The sequence below is a fragment of the Miniopterus schreibersii genome (genome assembly GCF_964146895.1).
Source record: "Miniopterus schreibersii genome assembly, chromosome: X".
NCBI classification, from domain to species: domain Eukaryota; kingdom Metazoa; phylum Chordata; class Mammalia; order Chiroptera; family Miniopteridae; genus Miniopterus; species Miniopterus schreibersii.
Window position 1 is genome coordinate 53,574,644 of NC_138104.1, and position 22,287 is coordinate 53,596,930.

The window sequence follows — 22,287 nt, forward strand, 5'->3', positions numbered from 1 at the left end:
TTACTCCAGAGTCTTCTGTAGAGTCCTTAGGGTGCAGGATGGCAAGTGTAGCTCAGGGTATCATTCCCCTTTCTTAGAGGTTTTGCTGTCAGGCACTCACTCTGCAGGAGGTAGTCTCTGCTCCACAGCCATCTCCTCAGTCCCTACCTTTTCCTCTGATTCTAGTTCCCCATGCTCTGGTCTGCTGCAGCTTCAGATTGATTTCAGCCTGTTGCCTTTTCTGTATGGGTCATTTCATCAGCCTGGGCTCAGTGGGTTTGATTAAAAAGCATTCTGGTGAGCCCTTTGCCTGCCCAGCCCCCAGCAGGGGTTTTCAGCTTTTCCTCCAGTTCCCAAACAACAGTCCCTGAGAGTCTTATTCTTATAATGTCCTCCAGTGAGCTGCTCTCCCTTACCCCTCAGGACTGTGCCCTTCGGGTGTGTCTGGGGCTTCAGTGAGTTGGACCAACCCCTTTCCTGTTGGGGTCAGTGCTTCAGTCTGCAGGAGATGCAGGTGGGATCCGACCCTCCCTCCTCAGCTCTGGTTGGCTGGTCCCACCAGGCCTGCCCCTCAGACCCTCTACTATGCAGACCCCAATCCCAGCCTCTGCTGGTCTGTCTGCACAGTGCACACCGGGAAGGTGGGAGACAGTTCCGCGATCAAAATCACAAACACACAAAGCAACACACAGGCAGAAAGTCCGCCCCTCAAGGTCCGGCTGCCAGCGCGCCAAGGCACCCAGCAGGAGGGGACACAAAGTCCCCTCCACATAGCTCCCCACAGCTCCCCACACGGCTGGTCTCAGCAAAGCTGGGGCAGCTTCACAGGCCTCCACAATGCCCCTCAGTGCTGGTCACTGACCCCAATCTCTGGGCACAGAGAGCTCAGGGCAGGAGGGCGCCCTCAGGGCTGGTCACAGATCCCAGCCTCTCTGCACCAGGAGCTCAGGGCGGGGAGGGCTCCTCCCCTCCCCCATGCCACACAGATTCAGTGCTTTCTGGCGCTCAACACGATGCTTTACAGGGGGCAGAGCGTTCCCATGTGCTGCTGCTCAGCATAGTCCTCTGGTCCCTTACCACTTGGGTGACACACACTTTGGGACAGCCTTCCGTATGGTTGGCACCCCGAGCATTAGACCTCGGTCGCAGCCGCCCCTAGAAGCTTTGTTTCGCTAGGAAGGCGCTGTCCCCTCCTCACAAACTCACCGCTTCCCTAGGTCCCTCTGTCCTCCGAGCAGGGCGCTCCTTCCCTTCTCCTCTGCTCCAGGTGTGAGATCCCCGCTTTTGGATGTCAGTCCACACTCCCGAGGGGAGGGAGCTTTGCAGCCTGCAAACCTCTGGGCTTGGAGCCCAATACAGGCTTCAGGGGGGCTTCCCTTTCCAACACCCCCCTCTCTTACCGGACTCTGTGATGTTTCTTCAGTGCTCCCCACTCGCACTCCATCCACTCATGTATGTTTCTCTGGTTTTTCCAAGCTGGCTACATAGGATTTTAGGAGTAAATTGAGTTCATGCCTGGGATCAGGGGCACTCTGCCTCTTCTCAGAGTGCCACCATCTTTCCCTCTCCCAGAATCTTATAAACAAGGATTTACAGAAGCCACATTCAGAATGGTAGGAACAGTGGAGATGTGAAACGGGTTGCTACCACACCCACATGCAGGGGATGAGAATCCTGGGGGCTATCTTGGCTGCAAAGGTTCCCACTGAGGAGTGTGGGGTCTCAACCCTACACCAAGTTCCACAACCCAGAGGAGAAGAGGCAGAAAGAGGAGTCCACATAACATCTAACTTGTAAAATTCAGTCTGCTAGGGAGAGATAGGTGTCTCCTAGAAACCCAGGTAAACTCTTAAAGGGCCAGAGCACAAAATTTCATCTGCAGCCACTCACCCTGGGCTCTAGCAGAGGGAAGGAGGCCCAGAGTGAACCAGAGTTCTTTGAGGAGAGACTGGGTTATGTGGCTGCCGGGAGAGGCCTGAAGAGACAGCCGCCAGTGTCCCTGTGCTGAGTTCCTCTACTACACTGCCCACAGAAGACATCTTTCTCTGGTGGAGCACTCCCTTCCTTATGGCATCAGCCTGGGGAAATGCAATACCACCACCCTCCTGACTCTATGTCACACTGCCCCGTGGAGCTCACACCCTGCAGAGGAGTTAGCTGCCTCTGCCTGTGGTGCAGAGGTCTGGGAGAATGCAGGGGATGTCAGAGACTGAGTTGTGTGGCTCTGTGGAGGGCAACATTCCCACACCTGGGTCTGAAGATCCAGTAGCCCCACCCTTATGATTCCAGGTGGTTCTGTCGTGCTAAGTTAAAGCACTGCAGAATTTTCAGCTCACTGTGGCTAGCCTAGGCCTGCAATGCAGATTTTCTAGGAAGGCCCTCGAGGAGGGCCGGGTAGACTTAGGGAGAGACTGAGTTGTGTGGCTCTAGGGTGAAAACTAGTTTCCCTTCACAGGTAAGAACCAGTACCACTATTCCTGTGCAAAGCTCTCCCTTCAAACAACAAAACATTGATCTGTTTGGGTCTGATGAACTCTGTTGTCCTCATTCTGATGACTCTCTGAGACCCTGCACAAACACAAAAATCCACAGGCACATGCCTGGCTGGTAGCAGCTGCTCTTGTGCACCCAGAGATTTTAGCTGAGTGGCCTCAGATAGAGCACTGGTGCCAAGTCTGAACCTGTACCATTCTGGTGAACACCACTCATGCTTGCTTGGTGACTCCCTTAGAGCCTACCTTATGCAACTAGCATGCTTTCAGAAGCTCTTTCAGTGACTGAGCCTTACAGGCAGCTGGCAGGTGGAGACAGGTGGAGGTGGAACTTGAGGTGCCTTGGGACATTTTCTGACCTGCCCCCAGGCTTAGTGCTGGAGGGAGCTGGCCTTGGTGCATAGTTTGGCTTCTCCCATGCACACCCAGTCTTCAAAGAGGCAACCACAAACTGTGAATCTCTTTGTAGCTCCAAACATGTAGCCCAGGGCCAGTCACAGGTAGTGTCTGCCAATGGACTACACCAGAGTCCCAACCAAGAGGTCCCAAAACCAACAAAGCCAGTTGTAAGCTTCAGAAAACATGAGAGCAGGATCTAATTAGTTCCACAAGAGACACGCCCAGAAAAAGATCTCTACAGGCAGCAGACAGTGCTGGGGCAAATTCTGAATTGTGTGGTGAAAATCCACATAGCAGCTCATACACCATGGTCACGGTTAATCCTCACAGTCAGCCAGCCTGAGAGTCAACCCCATGCACAAACGGGCCAACAGCAATCAATACTCAACTACAATAGGAGGGCCCACATAACTTACCTAAGGGACATTTCTGGAGCACCTAGCTCAGTTGATCAAGGAAACTGCACCACTGGTTCCCATAGGACACCTGCTACTTAAGGCCACCCTACCAATACAGGGAGTCATAGCATATCTATCTAATACATAGAAACAAACACAGAGAAGCAGGCAAAATGGGGAGATGAAAAAACATGCCTTAAATGAAAAAAGAGGAGACACTACAAGAAAAAGAACTAAATGAAATGGAGGCAAGCAATCTACCAGATACAGAGTTTAAAACGATGACTATAATGATGCACAAGAAACTTAGTGAGAACTTCAACAGAGATAGCAAGCATAAAAAAGGACATAGAAATCATAAAAAAGAAGCAGTCAGAAATGCATAATATAATATCTAAAAATGAAGAATACACGAACAAAATAACAGTTGGTTAGATGAAGGAGACGATCAAATCATTGATCTGGAAGGTGAGGTAATAGAAAAACACCAAATGAGAGCAGCAAAAAGAAAAGAGAAATTAAAAATGAAGATAGTTTCCTTAGCCAGTTTGGCTTAGTGGTTAGAGCGTCAGCCCACAGATTGAAGGGCCCTGGGTTCGATTCTGCTCAAGGGTGCATACCTCAGTTGTGGGCTTGATCCCCGACCCCAGTCAGGGTGCATGTGAGAGACAACCAATTGATGTGTCTCTCTCACATTGATGTCTCTCTTTCTCTTCCGCTCTCTCTGAAAAGCAATGGAAAAATTATGCACCAGTGAGGATTAAAAAAAAAAAAGTAGTTTAAGGGACCTCCAGGACAACATGAAGCATAACAACATCCACATCATAGGGGTGCAAGAAAGAGAAGGGAGATAGTAAGGGACTGAGAATCTATTTGAAGAAATAATGGCTGAAAATTTTCCTAACATGGTGAAAGAAAAAGACACACCAGTCTAGGAAGCTCAGAGAGTCCAAAACAAGATGAACCCAAAGAGGCCCACACAAAGGTACATCATAATTAAAATGGCAAAGGTTAAAGACAAAGGGGGGGGGGGGTCCTAATGCAGTAAGAGAAAGACAGTTAATTACCTACAAGGGAGAAATCATAAGACTGTCAGCTGATTTCTCAACAGAAACATTTCAGGCCAGAAGAGACTGGCAGGAAATATTTAAAGTGATGAAAAGCAAGGACATACAACCAAGACTAACTACTAAGAAAGGATATCATTTAAAATTAAAAGAGAAATAAAGAGCTGCCCTGATGAGAAAAAGGTAAAGGAGTTAATTACCACCAAATCAGTATTACAAGAATGTTGAAGGGAGTTATTTTTTTTTTTTGGGGGGGGGAGGGAAGAGTAACATAGTTACAAAGAATAAAATGGCAATAAATATGTACCTGTCAATAATCACCTTAAATATAAATGGATTAAATGCTCTTGTCAAAAGTTATAGGGTAGCTGAATGGATAAGAACACAACTCTCAAAAAATTGAAGGCTGAAATCATATAAAGCATCTTCTCTGAGCACAATGGTATGAATCTAAAAATCTATTACAAGAAAAAAATTGAAAAACACACACATGGAGGCTAAATAACAAGTTACTAAACAATAAATGGGTTAACAAAGAGATCAAAGAAGAAACTAAAAGATACCTTGAGACAAATGAAAATGAAAGCACAACAACCCAAAATCTATGGGAAAGAGCAAAAGAAGTCCTAACAAGGAAATTAATAACATTACAGGACTACCTCAATAAACGATAAAAATCTTAAATAAACAATCTAACCATCTACCTAAAAGAACTAGAAAAATAACAACAAAGCACAAAGTGAGTTGAAGAAATAAAATAATTAACCTCAGAGTAGAAATCTATGAAATATAATCTGAAAAAACAATAGAAAAGATCAATGAAACCAAAAGCTGGTTGTTTGAAAAGATAAACAGATAAACCTTTAACCAGGCTCATAACAAAAGAGAGAGAGGCCCCAAATAAATGAAAGTGGAGAAATAACAACTGATTACACACTAATACAAAGTATTATAAGCAAATATTATAAACCCATATATGCCTACAAATTGGCCAATCTGGAAAAAATAAATTCCTAGAAACATACAATCTTCCAAAACTGAATCACAAAGAAACAGAAAATCTGAACATGACAATTACTACTAACAAATTCAAAGCAGTAATCAAAAATCTCCCAACAAACAAAATTCCTGAACTGGATGGTTTCACAGGTAAATTGTACCAAATATTCAAAGAACTAACACTTATTCTTCTCAAACTATTACAAAAAATTCAAAAAGAGGGAAGACTCCCAAGCTCATTTAATGAGGCCAACCTTATCCTAACTGCAAAATCAGATAAAGATACTACAAACAAAAAAATTATAGGACAATATCCCTGATGAATATAGATGCAAAAATCCTCAACAAAATATTATCTATCCAAATTAAGCAATACATTTAAAAGATTATGCAATATGGTCAAGTGGGATTTATTCCTGGGATGCAAGGTTGTTATAATATCCATAAATCAAATAACATGATATACCACATAAACAAAATAAAGATTAAAATCATATGATCATATCAATAGATGTACAAAAGCATTTGACAAAACCAGCACACATTTATGATAAAAGCTCTCAGCAAAACGGCAATAGAGGGAACATATCTCAACATAATAAAGGCCATATATGATGAGCCCACAGCCATCATCATATTCAATGTGCAAAAACTAAAAGCATTTCTCTTAATATCAGAAACAAGACAGGGATGTACAGTTTCACCACTCTTATTCAATATAGTACTTGAAGTCCTAGCCACAACAATCAGACAAGAAAAAGAAATAAAAGTCATCCAAACTGGAAAAGAATAAGTAAGACTGTCATTACCTGCAGATGACTTGATATAGTATATAAAGAACTCTAAAGATTCTATACACAAAATCACTAGAATTGATAAATGAATTCAGTAAAGTAGCATGATTAAAAATTAATGTTCAGAAATAGGTTGCATTTTTATAAGCCAATAATGAACTACAGAAAGGGACACTAAGAAAACAAATCCCTTTACAATTACATCAAAAAAATAAAATATCTAGGAATAAATTTAACAAGGAGGTAAACTACCTGTACTTGGAAAATTATAAGACACTGAAGAAAAAAACTGAGAAAGACACAAATATGTAGAAGAATATACTGTATCCATGGAATGCAACAATTAGCAGCATTAAAAGGTCCATACTACTCAAAGCAATCTATAGATTGAAAATAATCTTATTAAAATACCGATGGAATATTACAGATCTAGAACAAATATCCCAAAAATTTATATGGAACCGAAAATGAGCCCAAATAGTCTCAGCAATCTTGAGAAAGAAGAAAGTTGGAGGTATCACAATACCTGATATCAAACTATACTACAAATCCACAGTAATCAAAACAGCATGGTACTGGCATAAAAACAGACATATAGATCAATGGAATGGAATACAGAGCTGAGAAATAAACCCAGATCTATATGGTCAGTTAATATCTGACAAAGGACACAAGAACATATAATGGGGTAAAGATAGTCTATTCAATATATGGTGCTGGGAAAATTAGACAGGTATATGTAGACAAATCAAACTAGACCAACTTTTTATATTGTATACAAAAAAAAAACAACTCAAAATGGATAAAAATTTAAATGTAACACTTGAAACCATTAAACTCCTAAAAGAAACCATAGGCAGTAAAACCTCTGACATTTCTCATAGCAATATTTTTTGTGATATATCTCCTCTGGCAAGGGTAACAGAAGTAAAATCAAACAATCAAACAAACATTTTTGCACAGCCAAGGAAACCATCAAAAAACAAAAAGACAAGCTACAGAACAGAAGAATATATTTGCCAATGATACATCTGATAAGGGGTTAATATCCAAAGTTTATAAAGAACGTGTACTACTCAACACCAAAACAACAACAACAAAAAAATCTAATTTAAAAATAGGCAGAGGGCATTAATAGACACTCCTCCAAAGAGGATATACAGAAGGCCAATAGATATATGATCAACTTCACCAATCATCAGAGAAATCCAAATTAAAACCACAATGAGATATCACCTCACGCCTGCCAGAATGGCTTTCATTAATAAACCAACAAACAAGTGCTGGTGAGTGCGTGGAGAAAAGGGTACCCTCATGCACTATTGGTGGGAATGCAGACTGATGCAGCCACAATAAAAAACATTATGAAGCTTCCTCAAAAAATTTAAAATGGAACTGCCTTATGTCCCAGCAATTCCACTTCTGGGTATTTATCCAAAGAAACCCTAAAGAATATATGTGTCCTTATGTTCACTGCAGCATTACTTACAATGGCCAAGATATGGAAGCAGCCCAAGTGCCCATCAGTAGATAAATGGATAAAATACTGTTGTACATAAACACAATGGAGTATTAATCTGCCATAAAAAGAATATCTTACCATTTGTGAGAGAATGGATGGACCTTGAGGGAATTATGCTCAGTGAAATAAGTCAGTCAGAAGAAGGCAAATACTATATTTCACTTATATGTGGAATCTAAAGGACAATATAAATGAACAAAAAAAAGAAATAGACTTATAGATATGGAAAACGAATTGATGGTTGCTAGAGGGGAGGATGGTTAGGGGGCTGGGTGAAAGAGGTGAAGGAATTAAGAAGTACAAATTGGTAATTACAAAGTAATCATGGGGATGTAAAGTACAACAGAGGAAATATAGTCGAAAATATTGTAATAACTATGTATGATGTCAGGCAGGTACTGGAAATACCAGGGGGAATATTTTGTAAAGTATATGATTGTTTAACCACTCTGCTGTACAGCTGAAACTAATACAAAATAATACTGAATGTAAACTATAATTGAAAAATAAAACAATAAAAGGGTACAGAATAATAAAAAAAAGAAATGAGCTATCAAGCATGAAAAGACATAGAGAAAACTTAAATGCATATTACTAAGCAAAGGAAGCCAACACAGTGTTATTCCTACTATATGACATTGTGAAAAAGGCAAAACTAAAGAGATAGTAAAAAGATTAAGGATAAGGGAGGGATAAAAAAATCAGCAAAGGACTAGAATAGACAATTCTGCAAAGGAGATAAACAAATGACCAACAAGCATATGAAAAGATGCTCATAATCACTAATCATAAGAGATATTCAAATCAAAACCACAAGATATCACCTCACACCCATTAGTGTAGCCACTATAAAAAGAGCAGAAAATAACAACTGTTGGTAAGGATACGGGGAAGTTGGAACCCTTGTACAAAGATGGTGGAAATGAAAACTGGTTGCATCCAGTATGAAAAACAGTATAGAAGTTCTTCAAAAATTTTTTAAAAAGAATTACCAAATATATCAAGCAATTCTACTTTTGGATTTATATCTAAATAATTAAAATCAGGATCTTAAAGGGATATTTGCACACCCATGTTCATTGCAGCATTATTCACAACAGCCAAGAGGTGGAAGCAACCCAAATGTATATACACAAATAAAGAAAGAAAATATGGTATTTATACACAATGGAATATTATGCAGCCTTTAAAAAGAACATACTGCCAGATGCTATAACATGGTTAATATTATGCTAAGTGAAATAAGCCAGTCATAAAATGAAAAATGCTGTATCAATCCACTCATATGAAGTATCTAAAGTAGTCAAAATTATAGAAACAGAAAGTAGAAAAATGGTTTCTAAGGACTAGGGGGGAGGGGACCAGGAAGAGGGAATTAATGTTTAGTAAGTATAGAGTTTTGGTGTTGCAAGATGAAAAAGTCCTAGAGGTTTGTTGCACAATAATGTGAATATATTTAATACTACTGAACTGTACATTTAAAAATGGTTAAGATGGTAAATTTAATACTGTTTTCTTAACCACAATAAAAAACAAACAAGCAAACAAACAAATGCTCTTTCACAATCCCGAAGAAAAACTAGACTTCTTTTCCTGTACTGGATAGGAAGGCATGTATTTCCAGTACATGTCATCCTTGCTAGAGGGACAGATACAGAAGGCTACAAGGTGGCTGGAGAAAAATGAGGAAAGGAGCAAGAACATCCAATTGCAGAAGGGAGGGAGGTAAGGTGGAAGGATAAGGCCAGAGCAGTAGTAAAGAGTCAATTAACAAAAAGCCAGACTCAGCAATTTTACATTTTACCAATGTAAAATAAAGGGGGGAAAAACAAAAAACTAGTAAAACACAGGAGACATTTTAAGGTCAAAAGGTATAAATGGAGAAGGAAGGTGCTATGGTCTGAATATTTGTGTTTCCCCAAAGTCATATATTAAAATCCTAATGCCCATTATGCCTATATTTGGAGGTGGGGCCCTAATAAATAGCATTAGTGGAATTAGTACCCTTATAAAAGAGGCTCGAGAGAGAGATTCATTGTCTCCTTCCACCATGTGATGACACAGTGAGTAGCTGACAGTTTGCAACATGGAAGAGGGACTTTACCAGAACCCAACCACGCTAACACCCTAATCTTGGACTTCCAGCCTCTAGAAGTGTGAGAAATAAGTTTGTTTATAAGCCACACACTCTGTGGTATGTTGTTATAGCAGCCCAAATGGACTAAGACAGAAGAGAATCTGCAGCAATCTTTAGCCACAGAATAAGTAGAAGAGTAGGAATGGGTGGGTGGGTAGAAAATACATGCGGGAAAAGCCACAAAGGAATGCTGCAAGAGAAGCATGAAGTGAGTACAATTTCTTTTCCTGTTGGGGAAGCTACAGGTAGGCATGTGCTAATCTGAATGCAGAAGACTATATAAACTTGATGAGAATAGTTTGGTAAAAGCATGTGATTTCATTAGCCAAATGAAAGTTAAAAGTAAGCAGTCTTGCTGCTGTTAGAGGAATTGTGATTAGTTTAATAGAAGAAATAAGTGCAATTGGAATAGTGGTTCACTCTCTTACTCTCAGGAGTCTCACTTCAGAAAAAGAAAGGGCAAGAGGTAAGGAGCAGAAATTTAAAGTATAATCTTTAGCTCTCTCCTGCCTGTCCCAAGCAGGAGATGTTCAACACAGAGAAAAACTGGCCACTCAGAAGGAGCTCTTGCTAAGGCCCAGGGCACTACTTACCAAGAAGCTGCAATGTCCATGTATGAAGGGTGTTATGTTCCTCTTGGAGGGTAGTCCTGGAGGAAGCCTTGATGGGGGCAGGGGGGGATGTTGATATTGAAACTGTTGATGTATACTTCCTTAAGGCTCCACACTGCAGGGAACCTGTGTCCATTAACAGGTAAAACCTTTTAGGAGAACAGCAATTACTCAGACTCTCCCTTTTTCCACTCATGGGCACCAGAGTCCCCTCTGGTTCTGAGACAGTGTAGTAGTAAGAGGGTTCCTCTGCCTGCCGTGCCTTTATCTCACAGAAACCTAGATCCCATAGAACATGTATATTGTGTATGTGTGTAGGGTGCAGCGTGGAGAGAAAAGAAAAAGGGAGAGGGACGAGGTAGAGACATAAGAGACATGAGGGGAGGGAAGGAGAGGGAAGAGGAGGTAGAAGAAAAATGAAAGGGAGAGAAGGAAGGAGAGAGGAGGGAGAAAATGGAAGGAGGAAAGAGAATGAGAATGAAGAAAAAAGAAGAGAAAGAGTAGAGAGGAGAGAAGAGTTGGAACATGGGAGGGAAGAACAAAGGGAGGGAGGGAGAGAGGAAGGAAGGAAGGGAGGGAGGCAAGGAGGGAGGAAGGAAGGAAAGAGCGAGAGAGAGACAGAAGGAAAGGAAAGAAAAAAAGGGGAGGGGAGGGGAGGGGAGGGGAGGGGAGGGGAGGGGAGGGGAGGGGAGGGGAGGGGAGGGGAGGGGAGGGGAGGGGAGGGGAGGGGAGGGGAGGGGAGGGACTGACCATGGCTAGGTACTATACAGACTCTAATTCCCAGGCTGGCCATCCAATTGCTTTGTTAGTTTTGCACTCCCTGGCTATAGACAGGGCACTGACATTTACAACACATTTGTTCTAGGACAGTGATTTTTAACTCTTTTCATCTCATTGCACACATAAACCAATTACTAAAATTCTGTGGCACACCAAAAAATATATTTTCTGTCTAGTTGACTAAAAAATAGGTATAGTGAACTGGACAGCTATTGTTCTGTTGGCTGTTATTTTTTTATTTGACAATATAAGGGAGAATAGGTCAGTGCCCTGACTAAATAGTTAGGTATTGCATGTTTAAATAATTCTTGTGGCACACCAGTGTGTCTGCTGCAGCACACCGGTTGAAAATCACTGCTCTAGGAGAAGCTGGGTGGTGTGTTGTTGTTTTTTTATAGGAAGGAAGGAAGGAAGGAAGGAAGGAAGGAAGGAAGGAAGGGAGGGAGGGAGGGAGGGAGGGAGGGAGGGAGGGAGGGAGGGAGGGAGGGAGGGAGGGAGGGAGGGAGGGAGGGAGGGAAAAAATCAGGTGCATTTCAGAGCTCTCAGAATCCATTTACTATCCTGATTTGCCACAATTATTAGTAATAACTTGGATACACTGCAAAAATAAAAAGATGAGACATCTGCCTCCAGGAAGAGCAACAGTGCCAGTGTAATGAGATCCATCAGTGGTATACATGTTCAACATAAGCCCTGTTCCATGTGGCATCACCTCTGACAGTAAAGAACATTCATGATGAAAACAACTGCTGCACCCTGAACACAGTTAAAAGACTTTCTTCTACTTTAACAACAAACGTCTCTGATATAGGTCTCTTCTTTAAAGTAATAACAAGAAAATATATAACAGGGCAGGAAGGAGGAAAGGAAGGACAAAATGAAGCTTTTTGTGCCAATATGTACAAGGTCATTTGAAGCAAGTGTTAAAAATGCAACCCAGACTAGCCTTGAATTTATGCCTCCTCACACTCTTTTTCAGCACCCCTCCAATTAAAGCAAATTTGAAACTCAGAAAGAAATGCCGCATTTCACAGTCCACACATATATCATTATTAAGAGTTTGAAGCACTGAAATTAGAATTAATTTTCCAAATTGACACCAACATTTCTCAAAGCATATTCTATAAATCCTAGTTCCAGAGGATGTTAATTGGTGAACACACACACACAAGTGTGGTCAGGTTAGGGAAACCCTGGATTAAATAAATATAAGCAGGTTTCTTTATTGCAGGGTTTCTCAGAGACTTTAATGGTAAAAATTCACTATGTTTATGGTATTAACATATTTTACCTTGGAATCCTTTTCATTTGTTTAAACAACTTATCTTGTGGGACGAGTAATCATCAGGAACAAGGTTTAGGAAATGTCGGGATAATCCAATCTGCTAATTTAATTTAAGCAGTACAGAGTAGGCTTTTGAGTCACAGACTGTCTGCTTTATATTCTGTCTCTCAGCAACTTGCTCAAGCTTTCTGGGTCTTTATTTTTATATATTTAAAATGAGAATAATAATAGTATTTTTGTGAGTGTTAAGTAAGTATATAAATATGTAATGTTTATGTACAGCACTTAGAATAGTGCCTGGCACATTGTAATTGCTCAGTAAAGGCTAGATATTATTTTACTCATAAGAAAAATGAAATCTAAGTTCATATAGCACGTCAGTATCAGAACCCAGGGTCTCCTGACTCCCTGTCCAGAATGGGTTTCTCAAATAAGGAAATGTCTCTGGAGCTCATAAAATAATCTTTCTAAAGCATTTAAATATTGTACCACAAAACCACAAAATGATATCTAAAAAAACACAACCCTAAAACAAATCCCAGTGGTTTCTAAGAGTAATGGTTTAGCTGGGGTTTCCAAAGTACAAAGTGAGGTCCAAAGAGGAAGTTTTGGTGGTGAGGAAAATGATTCCAAAACCTATAAAATACTGACCAAAATGCCAGACTACTGCCACCAGGGATTCCTGGGTAACCTCTCTCTTTGCACTATAGTACCAAAAGCCACTCTGGATGCTCAGGAAAACCTCCCTCATTGAGACAGGCTGACCTTTGAGATCTCCCAGTACTAATGTATACTAAAGCCTCTACCATTGTTTGGATCAGATAAAAACAAAAGGGAATACACAATTATGGAGCACTTAATATGTGCCAGGCCTTATCATACCTTATCTTACTCTTAATCATAGTCCCAAGAGCTAGAAATTATCCCCATTTTACAAATGAGGAAAATACTATTCAGAGTATTTGAGTGATCTGGCCAAGAACTCAAAGCTAGGAAATAATACATCTACATTTCAAACCCAGCTCTGTCTGCTCGTGTTTTTTTCCACTACATTACACGATTTCCTCGATGGAAAGAAATAAAGGGGAGCCAAGTGAATGTGGACTTCTGAGAACTAGAAGGGGACTACCATATTCACCTCTAGAAATCACATTTCCTTGACCATAAAAAACACTTTACCCAGTTTTATCTTGATTTATTCTGACCCTGCATCTTTCCTAAATTAATTTGAGGTGGTTTATAATAAAGGACAGATCTACAATTAGCTTATAAGAACAGAAAATCAAAGCCAAGAAAAGGAAGAGGTAGCAATTAGGCTAAGTACAAAGGCTAATGTAGTTAATATGGTTGAACAGTAAATTTGTTTCTTAGTTTCCTGGAAGTCAAGCCAAAAATTAGATCTGCTTTTAAGAAAGCTTCACATAAATATTAACCTTAAGAGCAGGTAGGGTGGCTTCAAAAGCACTCTGTAAACAGTAAAGTACCATAAAATGTTATTATTTATTTTTACTATTATCCAGAATAGCAATTTTATACTTACCTGGCACTTCCAATTATTTTGGCTCTTGTTTCCATGATAATTCCACACAATCTATCATAGTCTGAACCAATTATGCATACTAAACAACAAAAAGACAATGCTGGCTCTGCTACTTGCTAAATGTTTGACTTTGGGCAAGAAATTATACCTACCTGGGCCTCAGCTTTTCCATCTGTGAAATGAGAAGCTTCAACAATCAGCAGATGATCTCATTTATGTATTTATTCATTGGCAGATTTACCGAACTTGCATATCATAAAATTCACTTGTTTTGAGTGCACAATTCATTATTTTTTAAGTAAATTTACAGAGTTGTACAACCATCACCACAATATAATTTTAGAACATTTCCATCACACCAAAAACAAACTGCATTCCCAATCCTCATTTAGATCCTTTTTTTTTTTTTTAATCCTCACCCAAGTATATTTTTTCCATTGCTTTTCAGAGAGAGTGGAAGAGGGGGAAGATATCAATATGAGAGAGACACATCAATTGGTTGCCTCCCACATGCACCCCAACCACCAAGCCCAGGGATTGAGCCTGCAACAGAGGTACATGCCCTTGGCCAAAATCGAACCTGGGGCGGGGCCCTTCACTCTACGGACCAATGTTCCAACCACTGAGTCAAACCGGCTAGGACTAGATAATCTTTTAAAACTAGATCTAATAAATGAATTTGGTAAAGTAGCAAGATACAAAATTAATATTAAGAAATCAGGCATTTTTATACACCAATAATGGACTAGAAATTAAGAGAACAATCCATTTACTATTGTAACAAAAAAATAAGGTACTTAGAAATAAATTTAACCAAGGAGGTAAAAGACCTGGACTCAGAAAACTATAGGACATTGAAGAAAGAAATTGAGGAAGACACAAATAAGTGGAACCATATACCTTATTCATGGATTGCAAGAATTCACATCATTAAAAGAGCCATACTACCCAAAGCAATCTATAAATTCAACACGATTCCTATTAAAATATCAATGGCATATTACACAGATCTAGAACAAATACTCCAAAAAATTATATGGAACCTAAAAAGACCCAGAATAGCCATAGCAATCTTGAAAAAGAAGAACCAATTTGGAGGGATCACAATACCTGCTATCAAACTATACTTAATGGCCATAGTAATCAAAACAGCATGGACCTGGCATAAGAACAGGCATATAGATCAATGGAACAGAAAAGAGAGCCCAGAAATAAATCCACACCTTTATAGTCAATTAATATTTGACAAAGGAAGCAAGGGCATACAATGGAGTAAACACAGTCTCTTCAACAAATGGTGTTGGGAAAATTGGACAGACAAATGCAAAAAATGAAATTAGATCATGAATTTACACCATACACAAGAATAAACTCAAAAGGGGTAAAAGACTGAAATGTAAGTTGCAAAACCACAAAAGTCCTAGAAGAAAACATAAGCAGTAAAATCTCAGATATCTCTCATAGCAATATTTTTGCTGATATATCTCCTAGGGCAAGGGAAACAAAGAAGAAAAAAAAAATGGAACACCACCAAACTAAAAAGCTTCTGCACAGCAAGGATAACCAGCATCAAAATGAAAAGGGAACCAACTGTATAGGAGAACATATTTGCCAATGATACATCTGATAAGGGGTTAATTTCCAAAATATATAAGGGACTTATACAACTCAACACCAGGATGACAAACAATCCAATTCAAAAATGAGCAAAGGATCTGAATAAACACTTCTCCAAAGAGGACATAGAGATGGCCAATAGACATATGAAAAAAATACTCAATGTCACTAATCAACAGAGAGATGCAAATTAAAACCACAATGAGATATCACCTCATACCCGCCATAATGGCTACCATCAATAAATCAGAAAAACAACAAGTGCTGGCGAAGATGTGGATAAAAGGGAACACTAGTACACTGCTGGTGAGAGTGCAAACTGGTGCAGTCACTGTGGAAAATAGTATGGCATTTCCTCAAAAAATTAAAATTGGAACTGCCTTTTGACCCAGTGATCCCACTTCTGGGAATATATCTTAGGAATCTGGAAATACCAATCAGAAAGACTATATGCACACCTATGTTCATTGCAGCATTATTTACAATAGCCAAGATATGGAAACAGCCCAAGTACCCATCAGTAGATGAGTGGATAAAAATGTTATGGTATATTTACACAATGGAATACTATGCAGACATAAAAAAGAAGGAACTCTTAGCTTTTGCAACAGCATGGATGGACCTGGAGATTATTACACTAAGTGAAATAAGCCAGAGAAAGACAAATACCATATGATCTCACTTATATGTGGAATCTAATGAACAAAATAAACTAACAAACAAAATAGACCCAGAGGCATGGAAACATGGAACAAACTGACATCTGTCAGAGGGGAGGGAAGCAGGGTGGATTCAATGAAAGGTGAAGGGATTAGCCAAAAAATATACATATATGCATGACACACAGATACAGAAAACAGTGTGGTGATGGTCAGAAGGAAAGGGGGCTGGGGGCTGCGTGGAGGTCGGCAAAGGGGGGGAGGTGGTGACATCTGTAATAATGTCAACAATAAAAATAAAGTTAATAAAATAAAATAAAATGTCCTTTCTAACTTCTATATTCTACATTTGTAGACTTACAAAGCTTTAGCAGTTCTTTGCTACCTATAGAACCAAATTCAGATTGTCAATGTAACATTCAAGGTCCTCTACAATCTACAAAATTTCTCTCTCCAAGTTAATTCCTTGAAACATTCCTCTCACTGCCTTACCCTAATGAGTTACCTGCCCCTGAGCTTATGCTGTTGCAATTCCCTTGGTAGGGAGTGCCTTTCACCTTCCCAATCTCTGAAGAGTAAAATCCTATCAATTATTCACACTCAGCTTAAATGCCACTCCTTCCATAAAGCTTTCTTCATTTCATACTCCTCACACTCATCTAGAACTGGAGCTTATTTGCCTTTAAACTCCAATAGTATTTCATTTGTTCCTTTCATTTGTCCCACTCATGAAAGTTCTCATTTTCATTTTTGGATCTTATGCTGGGCATCTCATCACTTTACTTGATTAAGAGAACCTAGAGAGCAGTTGCTATATCTAAGACAACTATGTATCCCTAACAACTCCCAATATAGGGTTTTGTAAATAATAACTAATAATGAAGATAGTAATTGATAGCTAAATTAAGCATGTATGATGTGCCAGGCACTGGTCTAAGCACTTTTACAAATATTAACTCATTTAATCCTTATACAACCCTGTGAGATATGTACTATTATTATCGCCACCATTTTACAGATGAATAAACTGAGGCACAGAGAAGTTGCATATTTGCCAAGGTCACAAATTTAGTTAAGTAGCAGAGTTGAGATTTGAATTCAGACAGTCTGGCTCCAAAGCATACACTCTTAACCACCACAGTAAATTTCCAAGCCAGCCCTAGGCAGTTTTGCTCAGTGGTTAGAGTGTCAGCCCAGGGACTGAAGGCTGGTGGGTTTGATTCCGTCAAGGGTGTGTACCTTGATAGCAGGCTCAGTCCCAAACCCTGGCCCTGATCTGGGCATGTGCAGGAGGCAACCAGTTGATGTGTCTCTCTAACACAGATGTTTCTCTCTCTGTCTCTCCTTCTCCCTTCCACTCTTTCTAAAAAATCAATGGAAAAAATATCCTCAGGTGAGGATTAACAGAAAATAATAATAAAAAATAAAGAGTAATTTAAAAAAATTCCAAGCCACTTGAAACTGCTCAATTAATTAATGTTAACTCAATTACTGTTAATTGAAAATACTAATTAATAAGGTTCCATTCAAGAATGGAAAGGTAATTAAGAATTCCAGTGCTGCCCAGCCAGGTGCACTCAGCGGTTGAGCATCGACCTAGGATCCAGGCGACTGGGGTTTGATTCCCAGTCAGGGCACATGCCCGGGTTGCGGGCTCCATCCCCAGTCAGGGCGTGCAGGAGGCAGCCTATCGATGACTCTCTCACTATTGATGTTTCTGTCTCTCTCTTCCTCTCCTTTCCTCTCTCTGAAATCAATAAAGACATATTTTTTTAAAAAAAGAATTCCAGTGCTAACTGATACGGAAGTGGTGGGGGAGGGAAAAGTACAAAGAACAAATTCTTGTTCAGAGAGGAGGAGAGTCACTGAACTTTTGGGTAGATCTGATATGTTACAAAAATCGCTGTGAAATCCTAAGGTTATAACTTAAAAAGACAGTTCCTCTCTCACACATAGGTGGTGAGAGTGAAAAATTGGTAGTATCTACTCTATCTGAATGTAAGCATATCTTTTTTTTTTTTTTTAATATATCTTTATTGATTTCAGAGAGAGGAAAGGAGAGGGAGAGAGAAAGATAGAAACATCAATGATGAGAGAGTCATTGATCGGCTGATCGGCTGCTTCCTGCACGCCCCCAACTGGGGATCGAGCCCACAACCCGGGCATGTGACTGATCGGGAATCAAACCCTGATAGCCTGGATCCTAGGTTGATGCTCAGCCGCTGAGCCACGCCCGGCCAAGCTGAATGTAAGCATATCTTATGATCCAGGAATTCTACTCCTATGTATATGCCAACCAAAATGTGTATGTATATCCATCAAAAGAATGCTATATTTGTAACAGCCAGGTCTGGAAATTCCCCATCAACAGAAGATGATAAATCAGGATAACATGCAGCATGTTAACAAAATAGAACACCATATAGAAATGAGAATTATCTATAACCCTAAGGAATAATATGGATGAATCTTTCAAACCTAATGTTGAGCAAAATAAGCCAGACACAAAAGAGTATATGTGAATCCATTTATATTTAGTGCAAAAAAGTGTAAACTAATCTATTCTGTTAGAAGTCAGGATAATGGTAACCCTTGAGAGGGTACTGACTAGAAGAGGAATGAGGGGACTCCTGGTAATGTTCTGTTTCTTGATCTGGGTGCTGGTTACATGGGTATGTACAGTTTGTGAATATTCATGGAGTATAAACTTATAATATATAGACTATTCTATATGTATGTTACACTTCTATACAGTTTTTTTGAAAGTCTTCCTAAGTACAGGAGAAAACTCAAGGAAGAACCAAAAATAAAAGTCACATTTGCATTTGACAGGTGTAACTAATAACTTACAAGCTCACGGTTATCTCTTTGTCCTGAGATGGAAAAAACAGAAGTCTCTCCCTTTTGTGGAAACAGCAATTTAACGAGAGACAGGGGAGACATTTTAATCGCTAGCTATTACAGCAAGCCTAATCCTTCCCAGAAACTTACAATAATAATAAATGAATAAAATAGACGTATGGCAGCATACCACCTGTGGGCACTCACAGCCTTGCCAAGCACCAAAAGTAATGCCAATTTTATTTAAAGAACTAAATCTGCACTTGGAGTTTTAATTTGTATTCCAAGACTAATGATGCCATCTATGCAGAACAAATGGAGTCTGTCCATGATTCTACTTAAAATTTTCTTGAGCACCAACTCCATACCAGTCTGAAACTGAGCACTTTTATCTTTATTTGGTAAGTCACTTCACTTCTACGGGTCTCAGCTTCCTCATCTGCAACATGGGAATAAAATAGTACTTCCCTTATAGGTTGTTGTAAGGATTGAGACCTATTCCATGTAAAGCAATTAGCACAGTGCCTGCCACATAGTTAAATACTCAAAGTGTTAGCTGCTATAATTTTGCTATGGGCAGAATAATGGTATCTTCTCTCTTACCATACAGCTAGTTTAGTTTATAGCTTTAATTCCCCAACAGGGGGATTTTAATATTTTAAATATTTTAATATTATAACACTCAAACACAAGGGCAGTTTCACCTCCCCCTTTCCCCAGGTTGGAAGAAAAACAAAGAAAGTATTCAGATGAAATCATTTTGAAGTGGGTAGTATGGACCAGGGTTAAGTGGATGGGGAGAAGAGAGAGGCTGGATAGCAGAAGCCCCTTTTCTTTGATGGTGCCACCTTCCTAAACCATGCTAGGGAAACTGGTACAAATGACATGACCTGGAAAGGAAAGGACCAAGAAAAAGCTAGGGCTAAAGGCTACAGGGATGTACTTATCTTCAACCAAGAAGGGGCTTGAAGAAGGAGGAGTCAGGAAAGGAGAGGTTTGAAGGCTGGAGTTCCTGCTTTGCCCCTCAGGCAGCATCATGATCTAGAATCAACAAGTGGGCACAATACTTTTCTAATTTTTTTTTTTAAAAAGCTTACATACACACAATCGTTTATTTAGTCCTCACAACCACCCTCTCAAGTGAGCAAAACAAATATCATTATCTGCATTTGGTAGAGGATGAAAGGCTCAAATAGGTTAAATAATTTGTCCAAAGTCACCATCTAGTGTTTAGGGAGACTGGCATTCTAATTCAAGTCTTCTCGGTTCAAAATCCATGCTTTTTCAATTACAACATACAGGGCTTTTATGGGGGCTTCAGTTAGCCTGGGAAACATCTGTTATGATCGACAGAAAAAAAATTAAGCAGAGACTAGTTGTGAACTCTTCCCTGATCCTCAGACTCAGATGGCAGAAAGAAAACTGACAGAGGGTAGGTGGATTTGAAAATAGGCTGGTGTTGGGGAGGGAAAGAGTAGGGCCTGGAAAGAGGAGAAAAGAAATGGCTCTAACGGAGTCGGCTGTAAACAAGTGCCAACTGACATGGCAATGCTGCCTTTTGGGTTTTTCCTCCTGGTTGTGCAGGGCCAGGTCCACTCTGCTACACCTCTTTCTCTTCCCATATAAAGAGAGATGCTGTCGCGCCGCCCAACCGCCCCTCCCCGCCCCCGCGCCCAACACCACAGACGCAGGCTGGAGAGCCGGGGCTGGGGCCGCAGTGGTGGTCTGCGCAGCCCTCAAGGCAGGCTGAGGGGCAGAGGGAGCCATGAGGAGGGTAGGGAAACGCTGGGTAAAGGAAGTAACTCTCCGAGAGGCAATGACAAATGACATGTAGGGTATTCAAGAAAGGCGGTTACAAGTGCAGCGACTGTATGTAAAAGGGGCTGTGTGAAGCAACGGCTGGGGTACCAAGCTACCGGGAGGAGCTAGGGTCAGAGGCATTGGACAAGGAGGGACCAGACAGGCGCGTACCAGGCGCGGAGGCAGCGTTGCGTGAGGGGACGGTTGACGCACACCATCTATGCCCCGTACTGCTGCCCTTCGAAGGCAGGTTCTGAGGAGAAGAGCTCAGTTTTGTTGAAAGAGAGTGTGAACCAAGAAAAGTACGCGCGGTCCAGGACCAGGAAGGGGGCATCAAAGGGCATACTGAGAGTTTGAGGAGGCGTGCCTAGGCTCGGGCTGAGCACAGACGGGGAGCTCCTGGCTCCCAGCGCTGCCTAACTCTTCTCCTTACCTTAGGCACCGTGATATAGTCCATGACCGCGGTTCTCGCTGCTTGAAGCCCTCAGGGCTCCTAGGGCTGCCACAGCCACCGGCTTTCCCTTTACTCCTCACCTCCTAGCCCAACCCGGGGTCCTGCCTCCGCCCTCCGTTCTGGTTCAAACTCTGATCACCTGATCATCGCGGAGGTTCCTATCGCGACACTTTGCCTGTAGTCGCTCCCGCCATTTTACTGTCTGGCAAATGCCCTTTTCTTTGGGGGAGCACACTATTCTGGTTCAAACTCCAGGTTTGGTCTAGGAGTTCTCAAGTCCCAGATTTGCACACTGCCACCCTTCTCACACCCTTTGATGCTCTAAGGATTCTGAGCACCAATTGTCATTCCATTACTCTCGAATGTTAACAGTAATGAGGATACTCTGCAGAGATAGCAGACTGCCCTTTGGTGGCAACTGGGTTTCTGAAGAGCTTCCAAGCTATAAGTCCGTGGGCAAGTCATTGCAGAATATTTTTTGAAGTGGTTTATAAGCATATATTCTTCACGCCTTTCCTTCACAAGCCTACTGCCATTAACCTAGTTAGGCCCAGACAATTGCAATAGCCTCATAACTTTTGTCATCACAGATGTGGGAAAAGAACCAAGGGACCACTGGACCACATCTGGGATGAGGTACAGATAGGTGCAGCCAATCAATGGTGTTCTCTGAATCAGACTTATGATGGAAAAAAAGAACAGTCTAGGAGTTGGAAAACCTGAGATGTATTCCCAGGACTACCAATAATTTGCTGTGCAATTTTGGACAAATCATGTCACCTCTGCCGGCTGTAAGTTGACCAAAGTTGCAATGAAGGTATTGGCCACTATTGCTACCATCATTTCTAACACTACTATTGTGGTGTTACAGTTTTCTCCCCCTCCTTTTTTTTAAAAAAAATATATCTTTATT

General features: G+C 40.7%; 1 protein-coding gene across 3 annotated transcripts in view; it reads right to left on the reverse strand.

Moving 5' to 3' along the window:
* Positions 1–21,471, reverse strand: part of MTMR8 (myotubularin related protein 8) — a 158,326-nt gene extending 136,855 nt beyond the window's left edge. For 2 of the 3 annotated variants that reach the window (XM_081125442.1, XM_081125444.1), the window contains exon 1: positions 21,354–21,471. In XM_081125442.1, coding sequence (XP_080981568.1) covers positions 21,354–21,377 — 24 coding nt within the window. In that variant the 5' untranslated portion in view covers positions 21,378–21,471. Of the gene's footprint in view, positions 1–1,185; positions 1,246–21,353 lie in introns of those variants that run through there. The other variant, XM_081125443.1, reaches the window with a different exon arrangement.
* Between the last annotated feature and the right edge of the window lie 816 nt (positions 21,472–22,287).